The sequence below is a fragment of the Lissotriton helveticus genome, chromosome 5_1 (genome assembly GCF_964261635.1).
Source record: "Lissotriton helveticus chromosome 5_1, aLisHel1.1, whole genome shotgun sequence".
NCBI lineage: Eukaryota > Metazoa > Chordata > Amphibia > Caudata > Salamandridae > Lissotriton > Lissotriton helveticus.
In genome coordinates, this window is record NC_136065.1 from 2119445549 (window position 1) to 2119471997 (window position 26449).

A 26449-nucleotide genomic window follows, 5' to 3' on the forward strand; every position below is an offset into this window, starting at 1 on the left:
TTTAAGTTTTTATTGTGTTTAACTTTAAAAGCTGCTGGCGCAATAAAAAGTGAAGACTGGTATTCATAATCTTCGCCGCCAGTCCTGACATAGAATTTGTTATTCTTTTCGCAAATGCTAAAAAAAAACCTATATTGCTACGATTATTTTCCCAGTTTAGTTGCCAGGGCGACTGCAGTTTGTCTTCCTCTTCGGTGCCTGGTTTCCGCGTCACTTGGTTGTCCGTCTTTTCTTTCCCTTAAACACTGCACACTTGTCCGCTTTCTATGACGTTGGCGATATTTGTTTTCCCTCACGTGATCTGTCAAAATATGACAGGAAAGTTTAGGTCCGAATCTTGCGCATGCGTTCTTTCATGTTTATGATGGCAGGATGTTAGAACTACATTCCCCAGCATTCTTCGCGGCTCAAGGCTACCGACAGCCCCGCTGTGTCCGCCGCAGAGCCTTTCGGGAGCTGTAGTCCGCAGTGTAGTGCCGCACAGTGCGCGGCAGGCCCCTGGGTGTCCACCGTCCGGAGGCCGGGCACTGATCATGGCCTCTGCGGGGAGCGAGGAGCGGCCGCACCAGAGGCCCTTCCTCATAGGGGTGAGCGGGGGCACGGCGAGCGGCAAGGTGAGGAGCGGGGGAGACCAGAGGCCGGGAGGGCCGGTGACAGGGCAGCCCTGAGGAGGGAGGGAGGGGGCCCTGAGGAGGGAGGGGGGGGTCGAGGGCGGGTTTCTGGGTCGACCAAGGGCCCGGGGTCGCAGGGTAGAGGTCAGGGGTGACAGGGCAGAGGTCAGGGGTGACAGAGCAGGAGGCAGGGGCTGGGCAGGTGACATGCAGCAGGAGGGCACAGGGGTGACAGGGCAGAGGTTAGGGGTGACTGAGAGCAGGAGGCAGGGGCTGGGCAGGTGACAGGGGGGCTGTCAGCAGTGACAGGCAGCAGGAGGGCACAGGGGTGACAGGGCAGAGGTCAGGGGTGACAGAGAGCAGGAGACAGAGGCTGGGCTGGTGACAGGGGGGCTGTCAGCAGTGACAGGCAGCAGGAGGGCACAGGGGTGACAGGGCAGAGGTCAGGGGTGACTGAGAGCAGGAGACAGAGGCTGGGCAGGTGACAGGCAGCAGGAGGGCACAGGGGTGACAGGGCAAAGGTCAGGGGTGACAGAGAGCAGGAGACAGGGGCTGGGCAGGTGACAGGCAGCAGGAGGGCACAGGGGTGACAGGGCAGAGGTCAGGAGTGACAGAGAGCAGGAGACAGGGGCTGGGCAGGTGACAGGGGGGGCTGTCAGCAGTGACAGGCAGCAGGAGGGCACAGGGGTGACAGGGCAGAGGTTAGGGGTGACTGAGAGCAGGAGGCAGGGGCTGGGCAGGTGACAGGAGGGCTGTCAGCAGTGACAGGCAGCAGGAGGCCACAGGGGTGACAGGGCAGAGGTCAGGGGTGACTGAGAGCAGGAGACAGGGGCTGGGCAGGTGACAGGGGGGCTGTCAGCAGTGACAGGCAGCAGGAGGGCACAGCCTGGGGTGACAGGGCAGGGGTCAGGGGTGACAGAGAGCAGGAGACAGAGGCTGGGCTGGTGACAGGGGGGCTGTCAGCAGTGACGCAGCAGGAGGGCACAGGGGTGACAGGGCAGAGGTCAGGGGTGACAGAGAGCAGGAGACAGAGGCTGGGCTGGTGACAGGGGGGCTCTCAGCAGTGACAGGCAGCAGGAGGGCACAGGGGTGACAGGGCAGAGGTCAGGGGTGACTGAGAGCAGGAGACAGAGGCTGGGCAGGTGACAGGCAGCAGGAGGGCACAGGGGTGACAGGGCAAAGGTCAGGGGTGACAGAGAGCAGGAGACAGGGGCTGGGCAGGTGACAGGCAGCAGGAGGGCACAGGGGTGACAGGGCAGAGGTCAGGAGTGACAGAGAGCAGGAGACAGGGGCTGGGCAGGTGACAGGGGGGGCTGTCAGCAGTGACAGGCAGCAGGAGGGCACAGGGGTGACAGGGCAGAGGGCCAGTAGGATTGCCACCCAGAACCATGCCCTGAGGACGCCCTGTTTCCAGGCCCGGGCTTTGATTTACCTCATAAGCACTGTGGCACACCAGCGCAAAGTCACTACAGAAGTTACTTGAACAGTTCAATCATTATCAATGCAAAATGTTCACTATTGTTCTGTCCATTCAAAAAGTGTACTAAATAACAATGTGTTCTTGTGGTTTGAGAGACTGACATTTATTGCAGTATTATACTTCTACTTGTATTGTGTACTCTTTTGTAACATGCACACGTCACTTTCCCTCTTGAAATGTATCGTTTGCTACCTCGTGTACTTTGTTTGCAGTTGATACTTGCACAATTGCCACCATTGCTTCATGTAACGTAACGTTTGTTCTTGTGTTTTGAGTATCTGCCATTTAGTGCAGTTTTATACCTCTATTTGTACTTTGTACGCTTTGGTAACATACACACGTCACTTTTTCTCCTCTTGTAATGTATCGTTTGCTATCTCTTGTATTTTGTTTGCTCTTGATACATGCACAATTGTCACCATTGCCTTATGTAACGTAACGTTTGCTTGTGTAACATGCTGACTTGTAATTTTTCCTCATGTTTCACTACTGTTCCTATTGTGAAGCGCTCTGGCACCTTCGGGTAAAGTCCGCGCTATATAAAAACGCATAAAATAAATAATAAATAAATAAATAAATGACAGAGAAAACTCCAGAAAGTGATCCAAATTCACGTCGAGATTTCAGTAATCAATCTTTAATCCAAATTCACACAGCCTTTCGCCTGGCAGGGCTTCCTCAAGGCTGCAAAAATTACATATAGAAACATCATATTATATCTAATTTTAATCACATCTATATAAAATCAACTATGTCACTGTGACATTAAAATATTCACAACTCAAAGGACTCTAAAAATATCCGTGCAAAGAACCATCACAAAAGATAACAACACAAGCCAATGAACTGTTGTTTCCAGTCCCGGGTTTTGATTTGTCAGCAGTCACTAACCCGGCACTCATTCAAGCAGTCAAGTGTACCACAGGCATGTGAATGTTTCAACCCTCACTCAGCTCAGGCCAGGGCCTCTTGTGAATAAGGAAGAGGTGTCTTTCAACCCTCACTCTCTCATCCCAAATCAGGGCATCCTGTTTATAGCATAACAGGTCCCCCCATCCTAGCAATATACACCATGCAGAGAGTTGTAGCAGAGAATTTAATGATGCACAGCCAGCGAGTGTTGACATTCAAGCAGGTCCGCTCCCAACTCTCACTGTCAATCATCAGAGCCTCACAAGGGTGACTTCAGCAGGGACATGGAAGGGTCCAGCAATAAGGGCTTGAAAGAGGAAAATACTACAGCCACCACACTTCTCACCTTTCTACAAAATAAGCTTCTTCAAACTATAGCACAAACATTGAACCTCACAGCAAGTCTGACAACACCTACATGTAGAAAAGGAGAGTTCATACTACAAAGAAAGCGATATTTCAGCAAAACAATGAAGTAACGTTCATTTTTTAAAAAAAAAATTTTTATGCATCTTGTACCGCGCAAACTAAAACCCGAAGGTGTCAAGGCGCCTAACAAAAAAGATCAGAAAGCTAGCACTCACGCGCTTAAATTATACGCTTGAACAAAGAGGCGGGTTTTAAGAGCAGCTCTAAAAGTTTGCAGGGAGGGGAGGGACCTGAGCTCTAGTGGGAGGTCATTCCACCAGTTAGGAGCCAAGATGGAAAAAGCCCTGCCACCCCATCTGGCTTTCCGAGTGCGAGGGACATGAAGAAGAAAATAGTTAGAGGAGCGAAGGTTCCTGCCAGGATTATAATAGGTCAAGATGGATCTAATGCCTGTAGGGCTACTTTTTGCCAAGGCCTTATAGACCATACACATGGACTTAAAGACAATGCGCTCCTTTATCGGCAGCCAATGGAGCTGCTTTCTAGCCAACGTTGCCGAAGAGCGTCGGGGAAGATCAAGAACAAACCTGGCTGCCGCATTCTGGACTACCTGCAAGCGCTGCAGCTGACTCTTATTCAGTCCAGCATACAGCGCATTGCAGTAGTCCAGACGGGACCCCAAAAGGGCGACAGCCAGTTGCCTTCTTGCCTGCAGGGAGAGGTAGTTCCTGATTTTCCTAAGAACATGGATTATACCCCAGCAGGTAGATACGGTCCTGATGACCTGTTGGTGCATATCAAGCATAGGGTCAATCATCACCCCGAGATTCCTAGCCGAGGAGGTGGGTTTAGGGCAGGAACCGAGCGAGTCAGGCCACCACTCCATGGACCAAATGTCTTCCCTTCCGCCGAACACCATCACCTCGGTCTTCTCCCCATTCAATTTTAGTGAATTATAAATCATCCACTGGCCGACGGCCTCCATGCAAGATCTAAATCTGGAGGCCGTCAGCTCTGTTGACTGGGAGAGAGACACGAGGATCTGAGTGTCGTCCGCGTAGGAGACTACCTCCATCCCAAAAGATCTAATAAGTCTGGCAAGGGGGGTCACATAGATGTTAAAAAGGGTGGGACTAAGCGCCGACCCTTGAGGGACCCCACAATGCACAGACAGGGATGGAGATAGAAATTTTCCCAGCATTACCCTCTGCTCCCTATGATCTAAAAAGGAGGAGAGCAGACCCAGGGCTGCCCCCCGGACCCCAATCTCACCCAGACGAGATGTTAAGACCCGGGGAGATAGGGTATCGAAGGCAGCCGTAAGGTCCAGAAGGATCAGGAGGGATGTCCGACCCTCGTCCACGCTCATACGGATAGAGTCGAGGACCAAAGTGAGGGCGGACTCGGTGCTATGTTCCCTCCTGAAACCATGCTGGGAAGGGTCCAAACAACCCGACTTCTCCACAAAGGCAGCTAGATGCCCATTTAAATGGGACTCAAGCATCTTTGCTGGGGCCGGGAGCAGTGAGATGGGGCGAAAGTTTTTTAATACCCCGGGATCTAGGGAGGGTTTCTTAAGGAGAGGCCTTACCACAGCATTTTTCCACTGCTGTGGAAAAACACCCTCCCTCATAACCCCATTCATGATCTCAAGTAACGGGGGTAAAAGAGATCATCGACACTGCTTCATGATCTTAAGAGGGCAGGCGTCTAATGGAGACCCTGACTTCGTTTTCTCAAGCAGCATGTCAAGATCTTGTAAGGAAAGCGAAGGAAAAGATTCCAAATAGCCGGCCACGGGAGGCTCCGCCACGGAAACATCCGGGACTGCAATGGCCGGAGGCTCAGCCGTTAGGAGTCTCTGTGACTCCAGGGAAGTGTAGATGTCCGATATTTTGGACTGGAAGAAGAGGGCAATGTCATTGCAGAGCTCCTGAGATGGAATAACGGGATCGGGGACCTGAAGAGATGTAAGGGAGTCCACGATCCTGAAGAGCTCTTTGGGAGATGAAAGGGAGGAAGTCAGGGTCACAAAGTAGTCTTGTTTGGTCCCAATGACTTCCGATTTGTATCTCTTGAGCAGGGCTTTGTGAGCTTCCCTGTCTTTGAGATCCCAACTTGCATGCCAACGCCGTTCCTGCCTCCTGACTTCCTGCCTTAGAACTCTAAGTTGTTCCGTGAACCAGGGAGCTGAAGGTCTTTTCCTGGCTGAATGGCACGTCCGAGCCGGCGCCAATTCGTCCAAGGCCTCTATAAGAGTATTATCATAGTGCGCGGCCGCCGAAGAGGGATCCATCTCCCAAGTAGGAGACAGACTAGGAATCCATGGGTCAAAAGAGTGTTCCCCGATGTTTTTGAGATTCCTACGTACTTCAAAAGTACTCTGAACTTTCCTGGGAGTTTCATGGCTAGAGAGAGACACGTTGAAAGGGACAGCCAGATGATCTGACCAGGAGAGGGAGAAGGGATCCGCAACTAAAAGTCTCTGGTCGTTGGAGAAAATCCCATCGAGCGTGTGTCCCGCTCGGTGGGTAGGGCCTTTCACCAATTGGGAGAGTCCACATGCTGACAGTGCTTCCAACAGCGTGGAGGTGTCATGCGATTCCAATAGCTCTAAGTGAAAGTTAAAATCACCCAAAATTGTTAGGTTCTCCCGACCAAAGTAGGGCTCAAGGAGTTGAAGCAGTTTTAGGCTAAAATCCGCTCTTGGCCCGGGCGGACGGTAGACCAAAATCCCATTAAAAGGAGAGTTAGAGGCATCCTGTAATGAGAAGTACAGAACCTGGGTGGCATCCTTAAGGTCAGATAGAGACATAGTATGACATTGAACATTGTCCCTATGTAGGATGGCTAATCCACCACCAACTCGGCCTACTCTGTCCTGCCGAGTCAGGCAGTACCCATCAGGAACCGCTTCAATCAGGTCTGGGCCCGAGGAGTCCTTAGCCCACGTTTCCGTAATAAAAACCCATGTCGGATTTTTCTCCAAAACCAACTCCTTGAACACAATGTTATTTTTAATGAGTGAGCGCGCATTAAGGAGCAAGCACTTAGCACTCAATTTACTCGAAGATACTGGCGCGCGAGGCTCCCGGGGGGGGACAGGGAGAACGAAATTCCCGCCAGCCAGATCTGTCTTGAAGCACCCACATCCCTTGGACACGGAGAGGTCCTCAGGGGTGAATCTGTGGAAGCATGGTGCAGTAATAGGCCGGAGGCGCAAAATATCCTGTAAAGAATATTTTAAAACACCATGCCCACCCATGACCGACCTATGGGTCCCGCCGTCCAGCCCGTCCTCAGCGCGGACGGGCGCAGACGGGCGCAGACGGGCTGGACTCTGGCGTGACTCCGGCGTAGCGACGGCTTACCCGCTGCGCGCACACGCTGCGCGTCATTTCCACTGCTTAATATAGGGCTCTAGCTAGTCCACCTGACTGCTAGAGCGCGGCGAATGTTGGCGCTCCCTTGCACCCACCCAAGATGGCGCCCGCCAAAATGCAAACGCGAGGGTCCGGCCCGCTCCAATAGCGGTGAAGGGCACAGTTTACAATGCAGCAATGCGACCAAAGTGTTTCTAAAATCCGGGGACTAACTAAATTAGCAGCAAACAACTAAAAGACAAAGCAGGTAATTAAAAACTGTAGCGCGATAAAAGTAAGCGCAGTGCAGCAAAGGTCGATACTGTTCTTACCTCAGCCCCTTTATAGTAACTGACCACGCGCTGCCTCTAGCCAGTCCACCTGACTGCTAGAGCGCGGCGAATGTTGGCGCTCCCTTGCACCCACCCAAGATGGCGCCCGCCAAAATGCAAACGCGAGGGTCCGGCCCGCTCCAATAGCGGTGAAGGGCACAGTTTACAATGCAGCAATGCGACCAAAGTGTTTCTAAAATCCGGGGACTAACTAAATTAGCAGCAAACAACTAAAAGACAAAGCAGGTAATTAAAAACTGTAGCGCGATAAAAGTAAGCGCAGTGCAGCAAAGGTCGATACTGTTCTTACCTCAGCCCCTTTATAGTAACTGACCACGCGCTGCCTCTAGCCAGTCCACCTGACTGCTAGAGCGCGGCGAATGTTGGCGCTCCCTTGCACCCACCCAAGATGGCGCCCGCCAAAATGCAAACGCGAGGGTCCGGCCCGCTCCAATAGCGGTGAAGGGCACAGTTTACAATGCAGCAATGCGACCAAAGTGTTTCTAAAATCCAGGGACTAACTAAATTAGCAGCAAACAACTAAAAGACAAAGCAGGTAATTAAAAACTGTAGCGCGATAAAAGTAAGCGCAGTGCAGCAAACCTATTCGTGTAACTCCCAAAAAGTAGAAATAAAGCAAACCAAATCGCAAATACGAGAGTTTAACGGGGACTTTGTGTTGCTGTGAGTATGCAAAAATGGTACGTTTGTTAAGACAGAAACACCATTCAAGAGAGGGACACATTTAGCATATTTGCTCAGTGTGACACTCTTACTAACACATCATGTTAGCTTCTTTGTAATTTACCCAACTGACTGTCTCCCAACAACCAAACAGCATGACCATTCACGTCTGACACTCACAGGGTTACAGTATTGACCAATAGCTTCTTTGAGCTTTACGAGGTCTCCATCAGCAAAATGTGATTCATTCACATTATGTGATTACAACACATCTTTCTCTTATCTCTCACTCCCTTTGCCTTCGCCCAAACATTGTGCAAGGTAATGAATGGCACATGGTTTATATGCAAACAACTATGGTAGAAGCGAACAGATACCAGCTTTTCTACCATGGATCAGTTCCAAAGGTTACTGACCTGTTGAAAAGTGGAGTTGTCCTGTACACCCACACCAATTCACGCACCGACTCAGCAATACATTTCTTCATTCTTACAGCACTCTGAACACACTCCACCAAAACCCGATTAAAATACACAACCATAGAATTAGCCTTGGGTCAATGTAATGGAGGTCTAATATGTCTTACGGTGCTCTTGTCCCCAAAAAATCACTCATGATGAAAGAGAGATACATTTGACACTATTATCTGTGAATACTCAAACTGGAACACCTTCTTTAATGAAAAAGTTTCACTTAGAAATTGACCCTGAACAGAAGCCGAGGGTTCATGCTGAAACTTAACCTCAACCCATCGAGTCAGATCAACCAGTATTGTAATGTAACTAAAATTAGTTGGTGATATATGAACTGGGCCTAAAAATCCAAACCAACTTTCTACCAATCTCTGGCTGAAGCAGATACTGGGATTTCGTCTGGGGGAACAAGTTATCAGTCGTTTATTACATATGAAACATTTAGGACATTATTTTATAAGATCTTTTCTTCTTGATCTAGCCAGGCGGAGTGGCGACCCCAGGCCCCAGGATTTCTCTCAAACTCTCTGCTGTTAGAATCAGAAGGAACATTCTGTTAAAATTACAGTACTCTTGAAACCTGTAGAAATGTGATCAGAAACTAATAAACTGTGAAAAGGGGTGTGTGTTTATCAGATATGATAAAGAAGTAATACCCTGAAATATAAATAGTGTGTGAATCACTGAAAACTGATCTGCTGTGGCCTCTTAAAATATTATTTAAAGAAATATAGGTGGTGCTGTCGCAAAACAAAGTAACAAAATGAGGAGAAAGCAGGTGGCTTTCATTTACATGTCATTACATGAAAAGGTAGGCAAAGGAATGGATATGGAAGGAAGAAGAGTGGACAAAGAAAACAATTGTGGATGGAAAGAACAATTTTAGTTTTGTTCAGAGTGAAGATGAAAAGAGTGGGGTCTATTTCAACTCTGGGTGTTAGGTGGACAGCAAGAGTTGGTATGGTATAGTTTCTAACTAAAGGAGAAGTAGAACACACGTTTTATAAATCATCAGTATATATGTCAGCAGAGACTGAATGAGGAAAAAATAGAGACCAGTGGGGTAGTTTAGTTAGGGAGAAGATGTGGTCTAGTGGCCAGGGTAGCAACTTTGGAACATACAGACCTGGATTTTAATTTAAGCTTCAGCACTTGACTGAAAATCGTGTGATTATACCAAACCATTTAATCTTCCTATGGTTAAAAAACGCAAACCTGTGAAATGTAATGCATTTGTAAAATGTGAAATGTTATTCAATAGTGAAATTCTAAACTTATAAATCACAACTTGATGTACACAATCTTATATTTTTTCCCCTGAACTCTCTATTAACGTACAGCACTCCATGGCTCTTTATCTAGGTTCGTGCTAGATAAATACCACAAATACTTGCATACAATAAGTACATCCATACTGAGTGTTCTGAGGGCCTAGCCTTGCGCAAGACTGTAGCAAAGACGCAGATGAGAAGAGGAGTTAAGGTAACCAAACGCATGCTGTGCCATAGTAGGAAAGCTGATCAGGTGCACAGTCAGTTATCATATGTGGCGGAGAGAGTAGAGCAGAGCACCCAGTGATCAACTGCATTGCATGCTGCTAAATGTCCACAGGAGCTGCTTTTGAATGAGAAATCTAAAGACTCCGTGGAACAACTTTCATGGAACTCCACGGTGGGACAAAGTGGCCTTAGTGTCAGTGTAACCAGGACAGCAGATGACTGGTCCCTTGCACCCAGCAATTTGGAACCTCACAGAATGCAATCTATCTATGAAGATAGGAAAGGTAGCTAAACAAGCGTCCTTTCCACAACAATGAATTTCCGCCCTTTACGTTTGGATCCAGTTCGAATAATGTTAAGTACTTCATACAGCAGTTCTCCTGTTTCCTGTCACTTTTAAAATACAACTGATAGTATTAACTAATTTAATGATAATGAACCAAGTCTGCCTTGCCGGGATTCAAACTCTAGACTTGCAGCTCATTCCATATTATCAGACGAATGGTCACTGAGCCTTTCTGATGGAATGGACTATCATATGATAGGAGACTTTGAATGGATGAATAGATTCGGTGAGGCTGCAGTCGGCCAATAATTGACTTCGCATTTGAAGACACAAGGACCTAGCGTAATTGAAACACTGCTACGCCCTATTGGCATTTGAAAAGGACACTAGGGAAATTCACCCAGGTTCACAAACTTGCCACTGCACCAGCCTGCATGCTTGTCCTGGCCTTGTTGAAGACAAGAACACTGAACTGCTTGCTTGTTCTTTTTTTTATTCTGGCTGGGAAAGCATAGCAGAGCTGCCACTCTGTCTGCCTAGATCAAGCCATGTTCTTTTCACTGCCTAATTCCTTCTGCAGCTTGGAGTCCATCTGCACAATACCTTTGATTGGGGAGTTGTTCTTTGGACAATGAGAATCACACAGCATGTACCCAGCCTTTATGGCAGAGCCTAATTACCTTCAGTAGGGTTATGAAGCCTACACAAGAGCATTTTAAAGTTGAGAGTCTGCCTTGGTGAGCACCACCTGTTCCCGCTACTCTAAAAAGCCTTGTGGACATGGTATTATGATAAGAACTGAAGTCAAACTGAAGACCCAAGTATTCCTATCTGACGTCTTCACCTCTGGCAACGTTAGATCAACCCGTAGGTATGAGAGACTTGTAAATCTTCTACAGGTTCTAAATTCCATTATCTTTTGGCCCCAGAACTTCCAGGGCTTATTTAATCATCTTGGATAGAACAACACATTTAGTGCATAAAACACCTACCTGTGGCTTTACAGCATGGCATAGCTTTGATTCCCGTCCTACCCTATGCTTCCATTCTTATCCACTGTACATACATGGCACTGCAATACTGTGTATTTTTCAGCGTTGTAGGCATTAGAAGATACAGGGACTGTGATGGGTGATGGTTTGGAGATAAAGAATCTGTAGAGGGGACATAGTATCCACCAGACCCAAACTTACTCAAAGTATGTCACATGCGAAACTACAGGAATCTCATATTTGAACACATTTTCTCTACACGTAAAAAGAAAGCTAATGGCTACTCGGATTGGGTGGCTGCCAACATTGGCCGACCAACCATCTTGGAAACATAGTGGTCCCAGGACTTGTAGACTAAGTGGGGCAGCAGTGCAAGACTTTATCCATTTGATTTGTATATGTCCCTTTTTAAAATCTAAGTGAATTTTAATCTTGAAAAATCTTTTAACATTATGGGCATTTGCTCCTGTCGAATAGTCATAATTAGGGTTCTTGAACCAATCGATTCTCAGCCTAACTGTAAAATGATGAAAGTTTTGATGTTTTTGAAAAAGTAATAAGGTCTGAGGAAGAAAACAGTACTCTGTGACGATTACCGCTCAAATAATTTCTACTTGTGATCGTAAAGCAATATACCATGAGTCACTGTCTGCTTGAACCTTGCTGTATTATTTGGTCACTGAGGCTGAGGTGTTTATTATAAATGAAACTTTACTGGCTGGATCATTCTGGCATTGTAGCACCTCAGGGCAATAGATGGCGCGTGTGCCCACAGTAATAAAAATTAACATGTCATAATGTACTAGTCAGTGAATATTGTCATGGTTTTTATTAACTTAAGCTATAAAGTATTGATTGTTTGCTCTTAAGAGTTACTGCACCACTTTAACTATTTGCATGAGGGGTCATGTCCACCTTTCACTTGTTCCTCTAGAAGTCCATCCAGCCCATTTCTTGAATATATTCTTGATATCTCTGTCTCCGTTTTACTTTGTTCCACAAGGGCCATACCCTTTTATCTGGTTGTCGCAGGAACCCTGAGTACTTGCTCTTATTTACTTTTCCGGTTTCTCAGTCCACAGTTTGTGAGAAGATCATGGAACTCCTAGGACAAAACGAGGTGGACCATCGTCAGCGGAAGGTGGTTATCCTGAGCCAGGACTGTTTCTACAAAGTGCTGACCCCTGAGCAACAGGCCAAGGCCCTGAAGGGACAGTACAACTTTGACCATCCAGGTACAGTCCTTGACCTCCACATAAAAGAGCAGAGAGATTGAATGAGTGAAGAAGAGAGGAGGGTGGGCCTGGTGTACTGAACCTGGACTAGTACAACTTTTTACCAACCAGCTGTAGTCGGTGACCTCAGTAGGGATGAAGTGAGTGAGGAAGGGAGGATGGTGGGCCTGGTGTATTGCGCATGCTCATGTTACATTGAAGCCAGACTGCTTCCATTATCTGGAGGGTGCTCATAAGAATGTCCAACCTTCAAGGGATAGGAAGCTTCAACCACCCAGGTACAGTATTCATCCACCTTTGACTGGATGGTGAGTGATGGCCTAGGGGTACTTGGGGAGCAGGCTGGTGTACTGAGGATGGGCATGCTTCTACAAGGTGCTGAAGATCGAGATAAATGCTGAGATACCGAAGGTATTTACTATTGGAGAAGGCACTCATGGGGACATTTTGGAAATACCCTCATACATCAACTAAAACAACACAACATTTCCCTTTCTGGATCTCTAACCCTGTTGTTTAAGGTTCTACTGTATTCTCAATAGTTGTAGAATTAATTGCACACAGACATTCTGGTCTATAGATAGTATCTACGAATTGACCGCAGTGTATTAAGGGCATTAACAGTTGGATGCCCAAGTATCATTGAGTTCACTAGTTTATTAAATCTAATAGAACCATAAACAATTGGGTTATAGATTCAGAAGTCAAAATATTGTATTTTTAAGGCCAGTAGAATGCCTCCACCAAGGCACAGCCCTTCCCAGGAATGTGGTGGTTAAAGATGGAATGCAGGTGGGAGGGAATGGGCCTCCAAAGTACCAAGCATGTGTCTGGAACACTGAACAAGGTCTGCTTCGATGAGATGCTGGCCCCTAAACAGCACTCAAGAAGTGGAAAGGGCACTACACCGCCTACCACTTAGGTAGAAGATGCATTTGTCCAGGATAGGTATGGGTTGGACCGTGAGTAGCGTGAATAGGTCTGTTGTCCTGAAGGTAGGACTTTTTCTACAAAGTATTCACCAAAGGGCAGGACCACAGCCCAATTGGGGCAGTACAGCTTCATCGACCTACACACAACCAGTGGCCAACTGGGAGAGCAAGGAGAGGTCGATGGAGGGCCAACGGATGCGCTTGCTGTTCTGAGCATAGGCCTTTAACCTTGAGTCAGGACTGATTCTTCAAAGTGCTGATCCCTAGTTTCTCAGATGGCCTTTGAATGGGAGGCACAGTTACCATGCAGGTACAGCTGGGTTTACTAGCAGATTGGCCTGCTTCAATAGCACTATTCCTGGAGCCTGAGGCAGTGTTCCTACATTGGAAGTACAGATTTGACCACACATGCTCAAGTCTCCTCTGCTTGAGGAAGCAAGGAGGGATGGAGCTGCATAGCTGAGGGTGGGAGAAAAAAGTGCTTTAAGAATTTGTATATTTTAATATTTCAGCCTCTGTCTTTGTTTGTTCATTTGTTTGGTGTGCTCGAGCTTTTGTCAGTGATGCCTAATCCAAGTAGTGGTCACTGGACTCTTCTCATGGACTGCAGATAGACATCAATGTATTGGTTTCAGTTTCAGTGATTCCTTGTAAATGTAAATGTAAATGTAAATGTGCTGGATTTGTAGAGCGCACAGCTGCCCGTAAGCGTCCCGGCGCTTGCTTAGGGAACCCGTCCTGGTATTCCCCTGTGAGAAACCCCGGCTGGGTGTCCACAAGGTGAAAGCCAGGCATCCCGCCGCGAGGGGCCGTAGTGGAGATTAAGCAAGCTATTGCCCAGAGTCGCAGAGTGTGACCCCCGTGAGTTGAGTAGGCACCAGAGCGAGAATTGTCGAGTCCGTGGAATTTTTTTTTTTTTTTTTTTTTAGCCCGAGACCCGCCGAGGCGGGGAATCGAACCCTGGTCCACAGTTGATCTCAGCTTCCGGGTCTGCCGCCTCTAACCACTGAGCCGCGCTTCTTGTATTGTAGTAAATGTGCCTTTACATCCTTTCATTTTTGTGTTGTTATAAGTTCATTTTTACACTGTTACTGGCCAATTTCTGGCTTTATATTGTATAGCATTGTAGTGTAACATTACTATACTCGTCAAGATTGCGTTGAGGCTGAAAATGTTTTGCGGTTGGTCAAATAAGTAATAACTTTTGTTTTGCACAGTTGTTGAAAAGTATTGGCAGAGGAGTCCTCCATTACTAGAGTTTTGGTGCTGTGCATGAAGCATGTGTGTTCCAGAATAGGCAAGTGGCAGAGCAACATTACTTGCAAATACACCAAAGAGTAGAGCGGCAGTCTGTAGCAGAAACTTGATAATATCTGTGTAAAAGGGAACTGAGAATGACCCTTAATGTTTGTAAAAAGGAATAAGTGAAAATGGACCCCATTAAATTCTGGTGTCAGGCTGCAGTTAAAGGATGGAGTGTCAGGGACGGGCCTGCTCTGTTTAACCACCTGGGGTTATAAGAGTAGACCCAGTGTACTGGAGGGTGCAACGCGTTGGTATCCGAGCAGAATGTGAAGGAGTGAGGGAGCCTGGGGTAAGAGTGACTAAGTATCTCCAGGACAACTTCTACCTTCTGTACCAGACATTGCTTTGTGCTTGAACGTAGACAGTTTCCTCTGCTTGACCTGCATGCTCTAAAGACTGCGGATTATCTCTTTATCTCTCTAGATGCTTTTGACAATGATTTGCTGCTGACCACCCTGAGGGCTATCCTCGCGGGGCAGGCCGTTGATGTACCCACCTACGATTTTGTCACCCACTCCAGGTAAGGTGCAAGAGATTTGACTGTACACTCAGATGTTACAGCACATTCCACAGCAGATGCATTATGTCTAAGCATGTATAAATAATGTAATTTGATACCTAAATATTAAGTAATACACACAAGCTTTCCAGCTTGTCTAGCGTGGTTACAGTGTAAGGGCCAGAATGCCCCAGCACCGTTAAAGAGTTCCCACTCCCATCCAACACCCTCTCCCACCTGCAGCTGAGCCACCTCACTTGTCTTGCTGACCATCTTTGAATACCTAAAAGCAGCACCCTTTCCCTCTACAATCTAAACACCTACTATTGATGCTGTATTGCTTTTCCTGCTAGTCCCCCTCTATGCTAGTCACTGTAAAACCCTCAGCATTTATAGTGCTCCATTGCTTTGTAGCTCGCTTGCTTCTCATTGTATGTGTGACATGAATACACTCATACGTTGTACAGATGTTAGTACCACAACACTATACAAGTTGCATAATAAATGGAAGAGGTGTGGCACCGCGGCTAGGGCGACTGACTCCGGAATCTGGGGATCACGGTTCGATCCCCGGCACTGGCGGCAGATTAGCCCAGCACCATGTGACTCTGGGCAATAGCTTGCTTAATCTTCCCAACGACCCCCAGCGCCTAGAGACCCTTACGGGTGATTGTGCGCTTTACAAATGTGGATTATTATTATTATCACATAGCATATGGTCACAGATTTCCATTGTATGATCTGACATAGGTAGAATTGATAGCCATCCATCCATTAGGTGAAGGTTACAAGGGGGAAGAGGCACAGCAGAGTGAAGCAGCTGTGGTGAAGACCAAAAGCCTCTATAGTTACCACACCTGAGGCTCCTTTTTTATTTCCAGCCTGATCCATCAGAGGTGTTGAGTTCATGCCAGATGTCACACATTCATTGTTTGGTGTTGGACCAGTTGACAAGAACACCTTTCCGCATTATCACAAAGCCAAATTCTCAACCAAATCTTCCTACAAAGCTTAATTAGGCATACGGTCTGACCTCAATCATACAAAAGGTATGGAATGGTTGTAGATAGTCTAACCACTAGCGATCACTCGAGGTAGCATTCTAACCCATCAACGTAAGTTGTGGTTAGAATAGACTATGCTAGCGCTGTACCCCTAAATGACTACAAACTGCCAGCATGCCATTGCATATAGCCATTGTTTACATCATTTTTCACTCTCTCTCAGGATACCCTTCCATCCACTGGGCTCTGTCTAGCTTTCAATGGGCTATATAACAATAGGATTGTTCCCTTTTATGAAGCAGTGATTATTGTAATTTTCAATATTTAATGTGAAATAGTTTTCACAGGCAGGTAGTTTGCTGTGAATTACTGGCCACTCCTTGATACCTCAATGTTTAAATTAATAAATCTCGATGAGCAGTAGGTGTACTTTAAAATTATTACCTAATTGCTTTATGGCTGGAAAGTCTTGTTACTGAAAAACATGATGCCTCAATTTCTGAACCTATTAGAAGAATCTCGGTGGGAAGAAGGATGTGTGACTGTCAGATACTCAAATGGAATGTCAGTGGTAACAGAAATACATTCCAAACGTGTTTCATTGCTGCAATAAGGTCAGGCCATCTATTTCATCCACCAGCGGATCTCACTTACCAATCATAGACAGTGTGCCCCTACTGTGGATGGAACTCGAGAAGGAAATCTGTGTACAGCTGATCCCTTAGACTGCTGCCTTTGAGAACTAAGCTTAAGGCAATAAATGAGAGGGACAGTAATGAAGAACTACATGAAACACAGCCTGTAAGAGCCACTTAGCTGCTGGAAATTTACTGATTTCATTTGTCAGCCCCTGTCCCGAAGGAAGAATTTAGTCAAATCCTGTGTCAGTCCTACAATGTCAACTGGATAGTCCTTACACTTGACTAGTATAGTGTGTGTGACAGTGCAGCTGACAGGGCCAGCATGTGCCTTTGACTGTGTGATGTGGTGCTGAAAGCACAGTTCTCCAATTGGTGCATATACTGCTTCCCTGTATTGATTTAAGGTTATACTGAATACATTATCCCACCCAATAAGACTGAACATGCCTCACAACCCCTCTCCTATCTTGTTACTTACAATTGCTGAGTTTCAAATGCAGCCAGGCCTGAATTAGCCTTTATTTATTAGAGATGGTTTGTACTTTACTGTAAAACCCTTCACATAGGGTCCCTTCACAGCTCATCCTTCTTCATGCTATTAATCTAATTCTATCCTCATACTCTGAAGTCAGATGTCACAGAGCTCCTGTGAGGGTGCTGGGCTGACTCTGTTTGCCTTTAAAAGTTGAGGGTTCCTCAAAAACATTCAAGGGGACCCTGTGTCAGTGGCTGCCTCCGGTGCAGTTTTACTAACATGTTTCTGTCACTGCTAGGCCACTGGCCTTATATCTTATATGCTCTCTACCTCGCACACTGTCTTCTTCTGTTATGGAACCACTGTGCAGAAGATTCCTACCTGTATTTATATCTTCCTCTACTCACTCCAGAGCCCTTCTTTCTATTGTAGAGGGAGGTGTAATCTACACACTCCTGTAATGACCGACTACATCCATTGCCTTACTGGGCTTTAACCTGAGGACATAAAGGCAGGCTGTGACCTGCCCTGCTTGTAATGGAACTACCTCCTGTGTACTAAAAGCGTCAGGGAGTTCTTAATCTGAAACATTGGGGCTCACATTCCCACATAGCAGAATACTGGGAAGGGCGACCTTCAGTTGAGCACAGCACTGCACCAGCTTTTGACCAAAATTGCAGTGCAATCAGTGGATTTGTATAGCTCTATTAAATTCAGAAAAACTTTTTGTCAGCAGCATATTATCTGTTCTCTGACTAAACAAGACCCTACGCTTAGAGAGGGAAACATCCGTACACTGCTCCCTGAATATTTCTGGGGTTGTCAGGGGTTGGTGAGAGGGGCAAGAAGAGAGGGAGGAGAGTGGGAGGTAAACAGTGGTCATTGACCAAGAATCAGGTAATGAACATTTAGTTGTAGCAAAACAACTCTCTCTATTTTAAGAAGAATACGATTGTCTTGATCCAAAACAATTAGGGTTTTGACTGGGTTGTGGCACAGAACAGCCCTTGCACTAGCACTTGTACGTGAAAAACAGAGATCTGTACTGGATCTGGGTCACTCAGCCGCCTTGGTTCTGTTGGACCTGTTGGGGGTATTTGATACGGTTGATCATTCTTTATGATGGACATGAAAGAGCGAGGCCTTCCTGGAGTAGTCATTCTCCTCTTTTCTAGACAACCAAGTACCGGCGGCATCTCTGCCACGTACTGATCCACCCCTATGTCTATGACATGTGGAGTTCCATTGGGCTCTCCAGTATCACCCAGGCTTTTCATTGTCTATGTCCTGCCCCTACTTAAAGTAATCAGACAAAAGTAATGGTCAATTCAAGCAACACAAAAGGTAGCATGACAGCATCTAGCGTTCTCTCCAGTAGTGCCCCTCTTGCCTCTGGAAATGTTTGTCATTCTGCTTCCTTTTGGATGGGAAATCCACACTCTTACTTAAGTTAATGCAATCTTAGCATCCAGCTTTCACTACTTAAAGCTACTGGGAAAGATTATTACATTCCTACCAAGGGGATTTCTTGCATGTGGGGCTTCGCCATGTGATTACTGTACCATTCTCTGTCTGGGCCTGCATGAAAGTATCCTTGCTAAATTACATCGGTTCAGAATTCTGCAGTGCCGTAGAGGCCTAACTCCAGAAGTTCAGTCACACCCTGCAACCTGAGTCCGCTTGTACTGGCTTTCTGTCAAACAAAGAGTTATCTTCATAATTCTCTGTAGCCGTTGTTAAATGCTGTCACTCAGATGGAAGATATATGAGCCTTCTATGGCCACAACATTGAAACAATCTGTATATATCAAATCCAATCATTCATACCTAACATCTTAGGAAAGCCTACAAAACCCAGGTCTTCTGATATGTTGTTGTGGCTTCTTTAATTTTCACCTTCTTTCTTTCTTGTCACAGTGCTCCTTTAGTGTCTAGATGTTTATTTGAGGTGTACTTCTGCTTACAATATTACAAGAGAAATTGGCAAACATCAGTGATTTGCAGCCCTCATGGTGTCTACTGTAGCCTTCAGTATCTCCAGGAACCACACAATCTTCTGTAGGCCTCCCTCTATTTTCTTTTCTCTTCCTATTCAGTGCTGCCCACACCCTCCAGATCCTCTACACCCCACACAGTATTCTGTATCATGCACATAAAATCATATACCCTCAGTCTCCTGTAGTCCTCACTTGGTGACCCGCTCAGTGCCCAATGGTCTAAAGTCTACTGAACTCTTTTACTGTGTCTCCTGTACACCTTATAGCCTCTGGTACCTTTCACACTATCTCACAACTACCTGGTTGCAGGCTCTGGTACACCTCACACAGTCTCCTGTATCCCTCTCACCTCCTGTGCTGTTTAACTTTCTCATACCTCTCACACAATGTCCATACCTGTTTTACATTCCCCTCACACGTTCTCCTGTACCAATCATGCTCCTAGTTTCCTGCTGTACTCCTCACAGTCTCCTGCAACTCTAATACTATGTTGTGTTCCCTCTTCTTACAGGCTTCCACAGACCACAGTTGCTTACCCTGCAGATGTGCTGCTCTTCGAGGGGATCCTTGTGTTCTATAGCCAGGAGATTCGGGACCTCTTCCAGCTGAAGCTCTTCGTAGACACCGACTCGGATGTCCGGTTGTCCCGCAGAGGTACGAAGTGGGCACTCATGCATTCCAGGGGGATTGGGGCGTAAGGGCATGGTGCGATGAGCCACCTGCTTTTGTTTGAAGTCAAACTTTAGTAAAAAGACAGGACTACTTTAGGAGAGGTTTGATATTGTCAGAGCTTTCAAGTGGCCTAGCAGGGGCAGCTGAGGCCTCACAAGCAACAGCAACAACACCATACCAATTCCTAACAGACATATAATACAGATCACATGCACCAGAAAGATGACACAAACTAATATAATGCAATATGAACGGTATGATGTAAAATTATGATTTCTGCTCCACATGGTCATGTCACCTAGTCTGGCAGCTCTTCTAATGTCGTCACTTCTACTCTACTTTTGATATGTGGTTGCAGTCAATGGAGAGTGTCTTTAAATGCAGAGTAGCTCCTACTCCCATGTAATGCTGCATATTTTGTAATCTGATATTACAGCCTTGCCAGACTGAATGCTTGCTTACTCCTCACAAGCACACTTCTAAAAAACAGCACTGCAGCTCTGATGATAGATCTCAGGTCATCATATACGCCATTCAAAACACAAGTGCCATTCTTAACCAAAATCAGCTGATGCAAGCATAGATGTAGCCTTGTTTGAATCCATTACTGATGAGGGGGTATCTTTAACTTTAGAGAAGCCCCTTTCATTCCTGCAACCTGTGAGAATTCCTCTCTTGGAACTCCAAAGGGAGCAGTAAATGAACCTCTGGATACAATTCTGGATTCTGAGGATACTCCTGATACAGAACCTAAGGCACAATTTATTTAAAAGGTGGTACTTGATGACCTTTTTGCTTACCTCCGTGCAAATATGGGTCTTGAGTTTCCTTCTGAAAAATCTATATCCCGCGAGTCTAATGTTTTCTACTAAATATATGCCTCTGTAATCTCCGTATCGTCCTTTACATTCAGATATAAATATGATTAATATAAAGAGGATTATTCAACAGGATGGCAAGGATCCTGGGAAGGCCTTAGTTCTCAGATCTTGAAATCAATTATAACCTTTTCAAGACTGAGAGCAGGAGTTTTTAAATTCTTTAAAATCAACTCTCTATTACCAAGAATTGCAGATCGTTCATTCATTGCTTCTGAAGAGTCGACATTAGAGGAGATTGATAAGAGGGTTCAGTTTTCTTTAAGGTGTCAACTTGCTGCTACCTGCTTAAGGAGTCTCTTACTCAGGCTACCCTTTGATAGTCAACACCTTTTGCTTGTAACTTGTTTGGGACTACTAGTAAAAAGAGCTGCAGGTTGTCGTCTTTCATTTTCTACTTCGCACAATCCATCCAAAAGAACACTTCGGTAAAAACATTTTCAAGTGGAGACTGACCTATTTGAGGAAGATGAAAAAATCCTGCATCTGATTCCAGAGGGCATCCCACAGCTGCACCACCTAAAACCCAACCTTCCTGACTTCTACAGAATCTTGGTAAAAAACATATGGGAAAATGGGTACTGAGGTGATGGAAAAAGTATACTCAGAGTTTTTTCTAGAGTTTCCTCCTCCAACCTTTTGTACAGCGCCTTCCTATTTTCTAATGATGGGAGTTCATATGTTATTACAGAGAAAAGCAATCTGTCCTTTGCTTTTGAAGGGGCAGGGGTCTTATTTATTTTTCTTGTTCCCAAATATTCAGAGAAATATTGTCCCATCTTCATTAGAAACATCAATATGTGCGAAAGAACTGTACCTTTATGATAGGAGATCTTCCAGAATGTAATTTCAATAGACCTACTAGGAGACTTCATGACTTCAGCAGACGTGCCGGATGCACACTTTCACATGCCAATCAATACATGTCATCAAAGATTCCTCAGGTTTGCTAATGTGGAAAATCACTACCAGTTTACTGTGCTGCAGTTTGGCCTAAAATCATCTCCAAGAGTCTTCCGAAAGGTCCTTCCTCCATTGGTAGCGATTCCACATCCAGAAGGCATATAAACCCATCTGTACCCAGACAATTGGCTTATTCATGTCTCAACTGTCAAAAAAATAGAATATCACCCTCAAAGAGCCTCTACTTTGCTTGGACGTCCTAGTTGGGTATTAAATGAAGAAATCAAGAAATATCTGTTCTCTAACCTCAGTGTCTAGAATACATAGAAGGTCTTTTCATCACTGTGAAAGGTATCCTTCCAAGCCATTGGATATTCCAACTTTACAGCCTCCTCTAGACTCTTTTGCAGACTCAGTATGCACCAGCATGATTATGGCTAGAAGTACAAGGGGACATATAAGCCACAGGGCCCGATTCACAGAACTAACTTAATACAAAATCCTAAACTTACTACTATTTTGGTATTCACAGAAGGCACTTACTCATTTTGGTATTCACAGAAGGCACTTACTCATTTCGGTGTTCACAGAAGTTAGGAGTCCTAACTTTAGGACTACTAAATGCCTTCTGTGAATACCGAAAGTCTTAAAGTTAGGATTTTTCTCAGTTTAGGAGTAGTAAAGTTAGGAGACCTAACTTCTGTGAATACCGAAGTGAGTAAGTGCCTTCTGTGAATACCAAAATGAGTACGCGCCTTCTGTGAATACCAAAACGAGTAAGTACCTTCTGTGAATACCAAAATGGTAGTAAGTTTAGGATTTTGTCTTAAGTTAGTTCTGTGAATTTAGCCCACAGTTGTTGTAGTCCCTTGAATGAGGTTTCACATGAAAACTTTAATCTAATCCAACATTTTGTCCTTCGCTGGTATCTGAACTCCAAAAATCTAGAGATTCTCATACCTATGACTCGCAACTCATGTCCTCCGTGACAATGGTGTCTATCTCCAGTGGACTTCACCAAGGAGCTAGATCTGACTACACCATCTCCGATAATATCAACAGATGTCAGTGTGGTTGGAAGAGACACTAAAATTTAGGGGGAAGGGAACAGGGACAGACTTGAGACGTTAGTGCCAACACATCCCAAAGAGCCAGCGGTTGTACTACTAAAACTTGTGATCATGCATACAAATGAAATATACCAGGGTTTTGAAATAAAATAATGAAAAAGAAAGAAATATGTGTAAAATAATATTAGTACATAAGGATTATGGTACTTACCCTGTAAGCATCTATTTGTAGCTTATAGTGCTGTCGAGTCATATACTTAGCATACTCCTGCCATCTAGTATTGGGCTTGGAAGTTTGCAGCTTGTATATCTTCGAAGAAGTCTTTCGAATCACGCGATATAGGTGACTCCTCCTCTATTCTGTATTGCATATGGTCATCAGCTCCATGATTGTTTTTGGCTCAACGGAGAGCTTGGTTTAGGAGCAGTGCAGGGACAGTAAAGACGAACATGCAAGGTATAGTTTGATAAGAATGAATGTTTATGAATATTGTATACGTCATCCATTAGCTTCCGGCGAGGAGGGTGGGTGCATATGAATCTACAGCACTACACGCTACGAATAGATGCTTACATGGTAAGCAACATATTCCATCAGTAGCATGTGTTGGCTGTAGATACATATGCTTAGTAACAAATGTAAAGCAGTGCTCCTCAAAAGCGGTGGCTAGCTGTTGGTTGAAATAGATGCTTGAAAGAGTGTACGTGATACAGCTGACCCATTCTAGCTTGTTGGTTAGCTAAGACACCAACACAATAGTATTTTGTGAATGTATGTGGGTTATTCCCTGTAGCTGCCTTACAAATATATGCTAATGGAATGTTTCCTCGGAAAAACATACAGGCTCCTTTTTTTACATGTGGGGTGAGCTTAGCTTTGTGGTAGCAAGTTTGAATGCATTTACTATCCACTTTGCGATTCCTGCTTTAGATATGGATGAGCCTTCTTGTGGGTTTGAGAAAGCTATGAAAAGTTGTTGAGATTTTCGAAAAGGTTGTCTCCGATTGATGTAGTACATTACTGCTCTTTTAACATCGAGGATGTGTAGAGTTCAACGGAGGGTGAGCACTTCAATTTCACTTATCAGTCTGAGAGTTATTATAGCCACTAAGCAAGCTACTTTCCATGTGAGGATCTTTAGATCTCATGAATGTAGTAATTCAAAGGTAGGGGGGCGTGGCTTGGGCGCCAGCTGTGATGGCGGCGTGAGCCCGGAGCTCCTTACAGGATCCCACATTTCTCCTGTAAAGCCCTGCACCGGCGCTGGCTCGACAGCCGGAAAGTTCGCCCCCCGCACCCGACACCGAGAGGCGAACGTTGCGGGAGAAGCGGAGGTCCGGCGGCGACAGGGGCAGCCTGCGCGGAGCTCCTGCGGGGTCGCGATCCAGCGCCTAAGATGGCGGCGGCGGCCCCGAGGCTGCGGTGACGGAGGTCGGCGAAGCTGCCTGGCAGGGGTGCGGGAGTGGCAGCGGCCGGCGGACGCCCGGCGGGACGGCACCTGCAGGCGCAAGAGGGGCCGGCGACACCCGCGCTGGGGGAAGCGCTAGCAGGATTGACGACGGGAGGGCTGGTGGCCCCTCCCCCACTGCTGTGCAGGCCCACGAGGCGGGCGGCCCTTGGAGATTGGGGCTGCGGCTGGCGATTGCGGAGGGGAGGAGAGGTGGTCGTCCCGGAGGCTGCCGGGTGCCAGCGCAAGGCAGTGGACCCCTGAGTTGTGGTGGAGCAGTGGCCTGAAGGGCGGCCCCGGGGCCCGGGCTGTACCCGACCTTCGGCTGGAACTACGAGGTTGCTGGAGAAGCTGCGCACACGTGGTGGGGCGGCTCTCCTTAGCGATCGCCTACAGGCACTGAGGGGACATCAGGGGCCGCTGTATCGAACCGCTGGGGGCTCTCCTGGGTCCAGCCCGGAGGGCTGTGTTGAGGGGTCCACGGAAGTGGCGAGCTCGAGGGCCCGCTCCTTGTCTCCGCTTTCGGGTCTCCAGTGTGAGCAGACAACGAGATACCGACTGGTGGAGGGCCATCCTCTGCCGCGGGGGCGCAGTGGGATGTGGCCCCGTGCTACTGTATAGCTGGAACCCGCAGGAGGCGCGGGGCTCTGCTGCTCCTGGGGACACACGTGGACACTGCTCCTTCTTTCTTTTCGGTAGTGCTTCCTTGCGCAGGACGTCCCCCGGTGGAGTGCAGCGCGCCTGCTCCAGGACACAGGCGCGGCCTGCGGATTGGGGGCTGCAGCGGTACAGTTCGACCCCCAGTGCTGTGTCGAACATTTGGGGGCTCTCTCTGATGGCGGACGTGGATGGCGATATGGCGGCTGGAAGGGGCCAGAACGCGACGGTGGGGCCGAACGGGGCTGACGCCCGACAAGAATGCCCGGATACCACAGCACAGGAACGCAGGTTGAATGCTCGCCTGGATGGCATATTGGAGGCGATTACTGCGACCAAGGAGTCCCTGCACCAGGACATAGGGCAGGTGGCTACGGGGCTGGGACTCCTGAGGGCGGATCACGCCAAGCTGTCGGATAGGGTGAAAGACAATGAATCGCTTCTTCAGGAGCTTAAGCCTGCGGTGGTCACGGCGGAACATAAACTTTCTGATATCCTGGCCCGACTGGCGACGCTGGAGAAGAGAGCGGAGGACTCCGAAGGTCGCAACCGCCGGAACAACGTTAGGGTGGTGGGCCTGCCGGAAAAAATTGAAGGGGACGATGCTGTGCGGTACATGGAGGACTGGTTCCGATCCGCGGTTGCTCCTGAAGGCTTGTCCCCGTTCTTTTCCGTGGAGAGGGCGCACAGGGTCCCATCTCGTCCTCCCATGCAGGGCCGTCCCCCCCGGCCAATGGTAGCCAGGCTTCTGCATTTCAGGGATAGGGACCTGTTGATACAGAGGGCGAGATCAGCGGGACCCTTCCAAGTGGACAATAGCCGAGTGACTATTTTCCCGGATTACACCCAGGAAGTTCAGCGGAATAGAGCGACCTTCCTTGCGGTCAAGAAAGAACTTAGAGAGGAGGGTATTCAATATTCACTGCTCTTTCCGGCCCGGCTGAGAGTGATACTGGATGAACAGACTCATTTTTTCCACACCCCTGATGAGGCCTGGTCATGGCTAGAAAGGTATAGGATGGGTACTGACCGCCAACACAAGGATGGGAAGGAGAAGAAGAGGCCGACGCAGATCCGTAAGTCTCAGTGGATCCGCAAACGCGACAGGCTAAAGCAGGCGTTGAAGGAAGAAGCGCTAGCTGCGGAACGGAGAGGAGCGTTGGCTGCCACGGCGACGATCACGGGCTCGCTGCTCAGGGAGTTGGAGGAGGACTAGGAATCGGAAAGCAGGGGCCGCAAGTCGGGTGGAGAACTCTCCGAGGCGGACAGCTCTGTGGGACCATCGGCCACGCCGCAAACGGCGGATGGGCTGTTTAATGTGTAACTGTTGGGGTGCGCTGGAGTCTCTGCAGTGGTGAACATTTATCCAGTTGGCCAGCGTTTAGCAGGTACTCTGTTGCACTTTACATATGGGATCTTGGACATGGGGTGTGGGTTGCCCTGCCGCGGGTTGGTGCCGAGTTACCCCCCTATTGCCCTTACGACTCCTGTGGCGGCTGCTACAGGTTAGTGAACTGTGTGTATTGTTGTGGGTTTGGATGGAGGCTGAAGCACCGTTGTTAGGTCCTGTCCTGGGGAGTGGGGTTGGGGTAGTTTTTTGGGGTGTTGGGGGGGGTGGGTGTGGCTGCAATGATGTGATGGGTTGGTTGATGCGGGCGGAGGGGAGGAGTGACAGCAGCAATGGGGTCGTCACCTGATGTGAAGTGCTTAACATGGAATGTTCGAGGTCTCAG

General features: G+C 47.2%; 1 protein-coding gene across 1 annotated transcript in view; it reads left to right on the forward strand.

The window, feature by feature from the left end:
• Positions 1–442: 442 nt before the first annotated feature.
• Positions 443–26449, forward strand: part of UCK1 (uridine-cytidine kinase 1) — a 102845-nt gene continuing 76838 nt past the window's right edge. Inside the window, exons 1-4 of the mRNA XM_078646182.1 lie at positions 443–614; positions 12076–12235; positions 14896–14992; positions 19600–19742. Coding sequence (XP_078502308.1) covers positions 534–614; positions 12076–12235; positions 14896–14992; positions 19600–19742 — 481 coding nt within the window. The 5' untranslated portion in view covers positions 443–533. The remainder of the gene's footprint in view (positions 615–12075; positions 12236–14895; positions 14993–19599; positions 19743–26449) is intronic.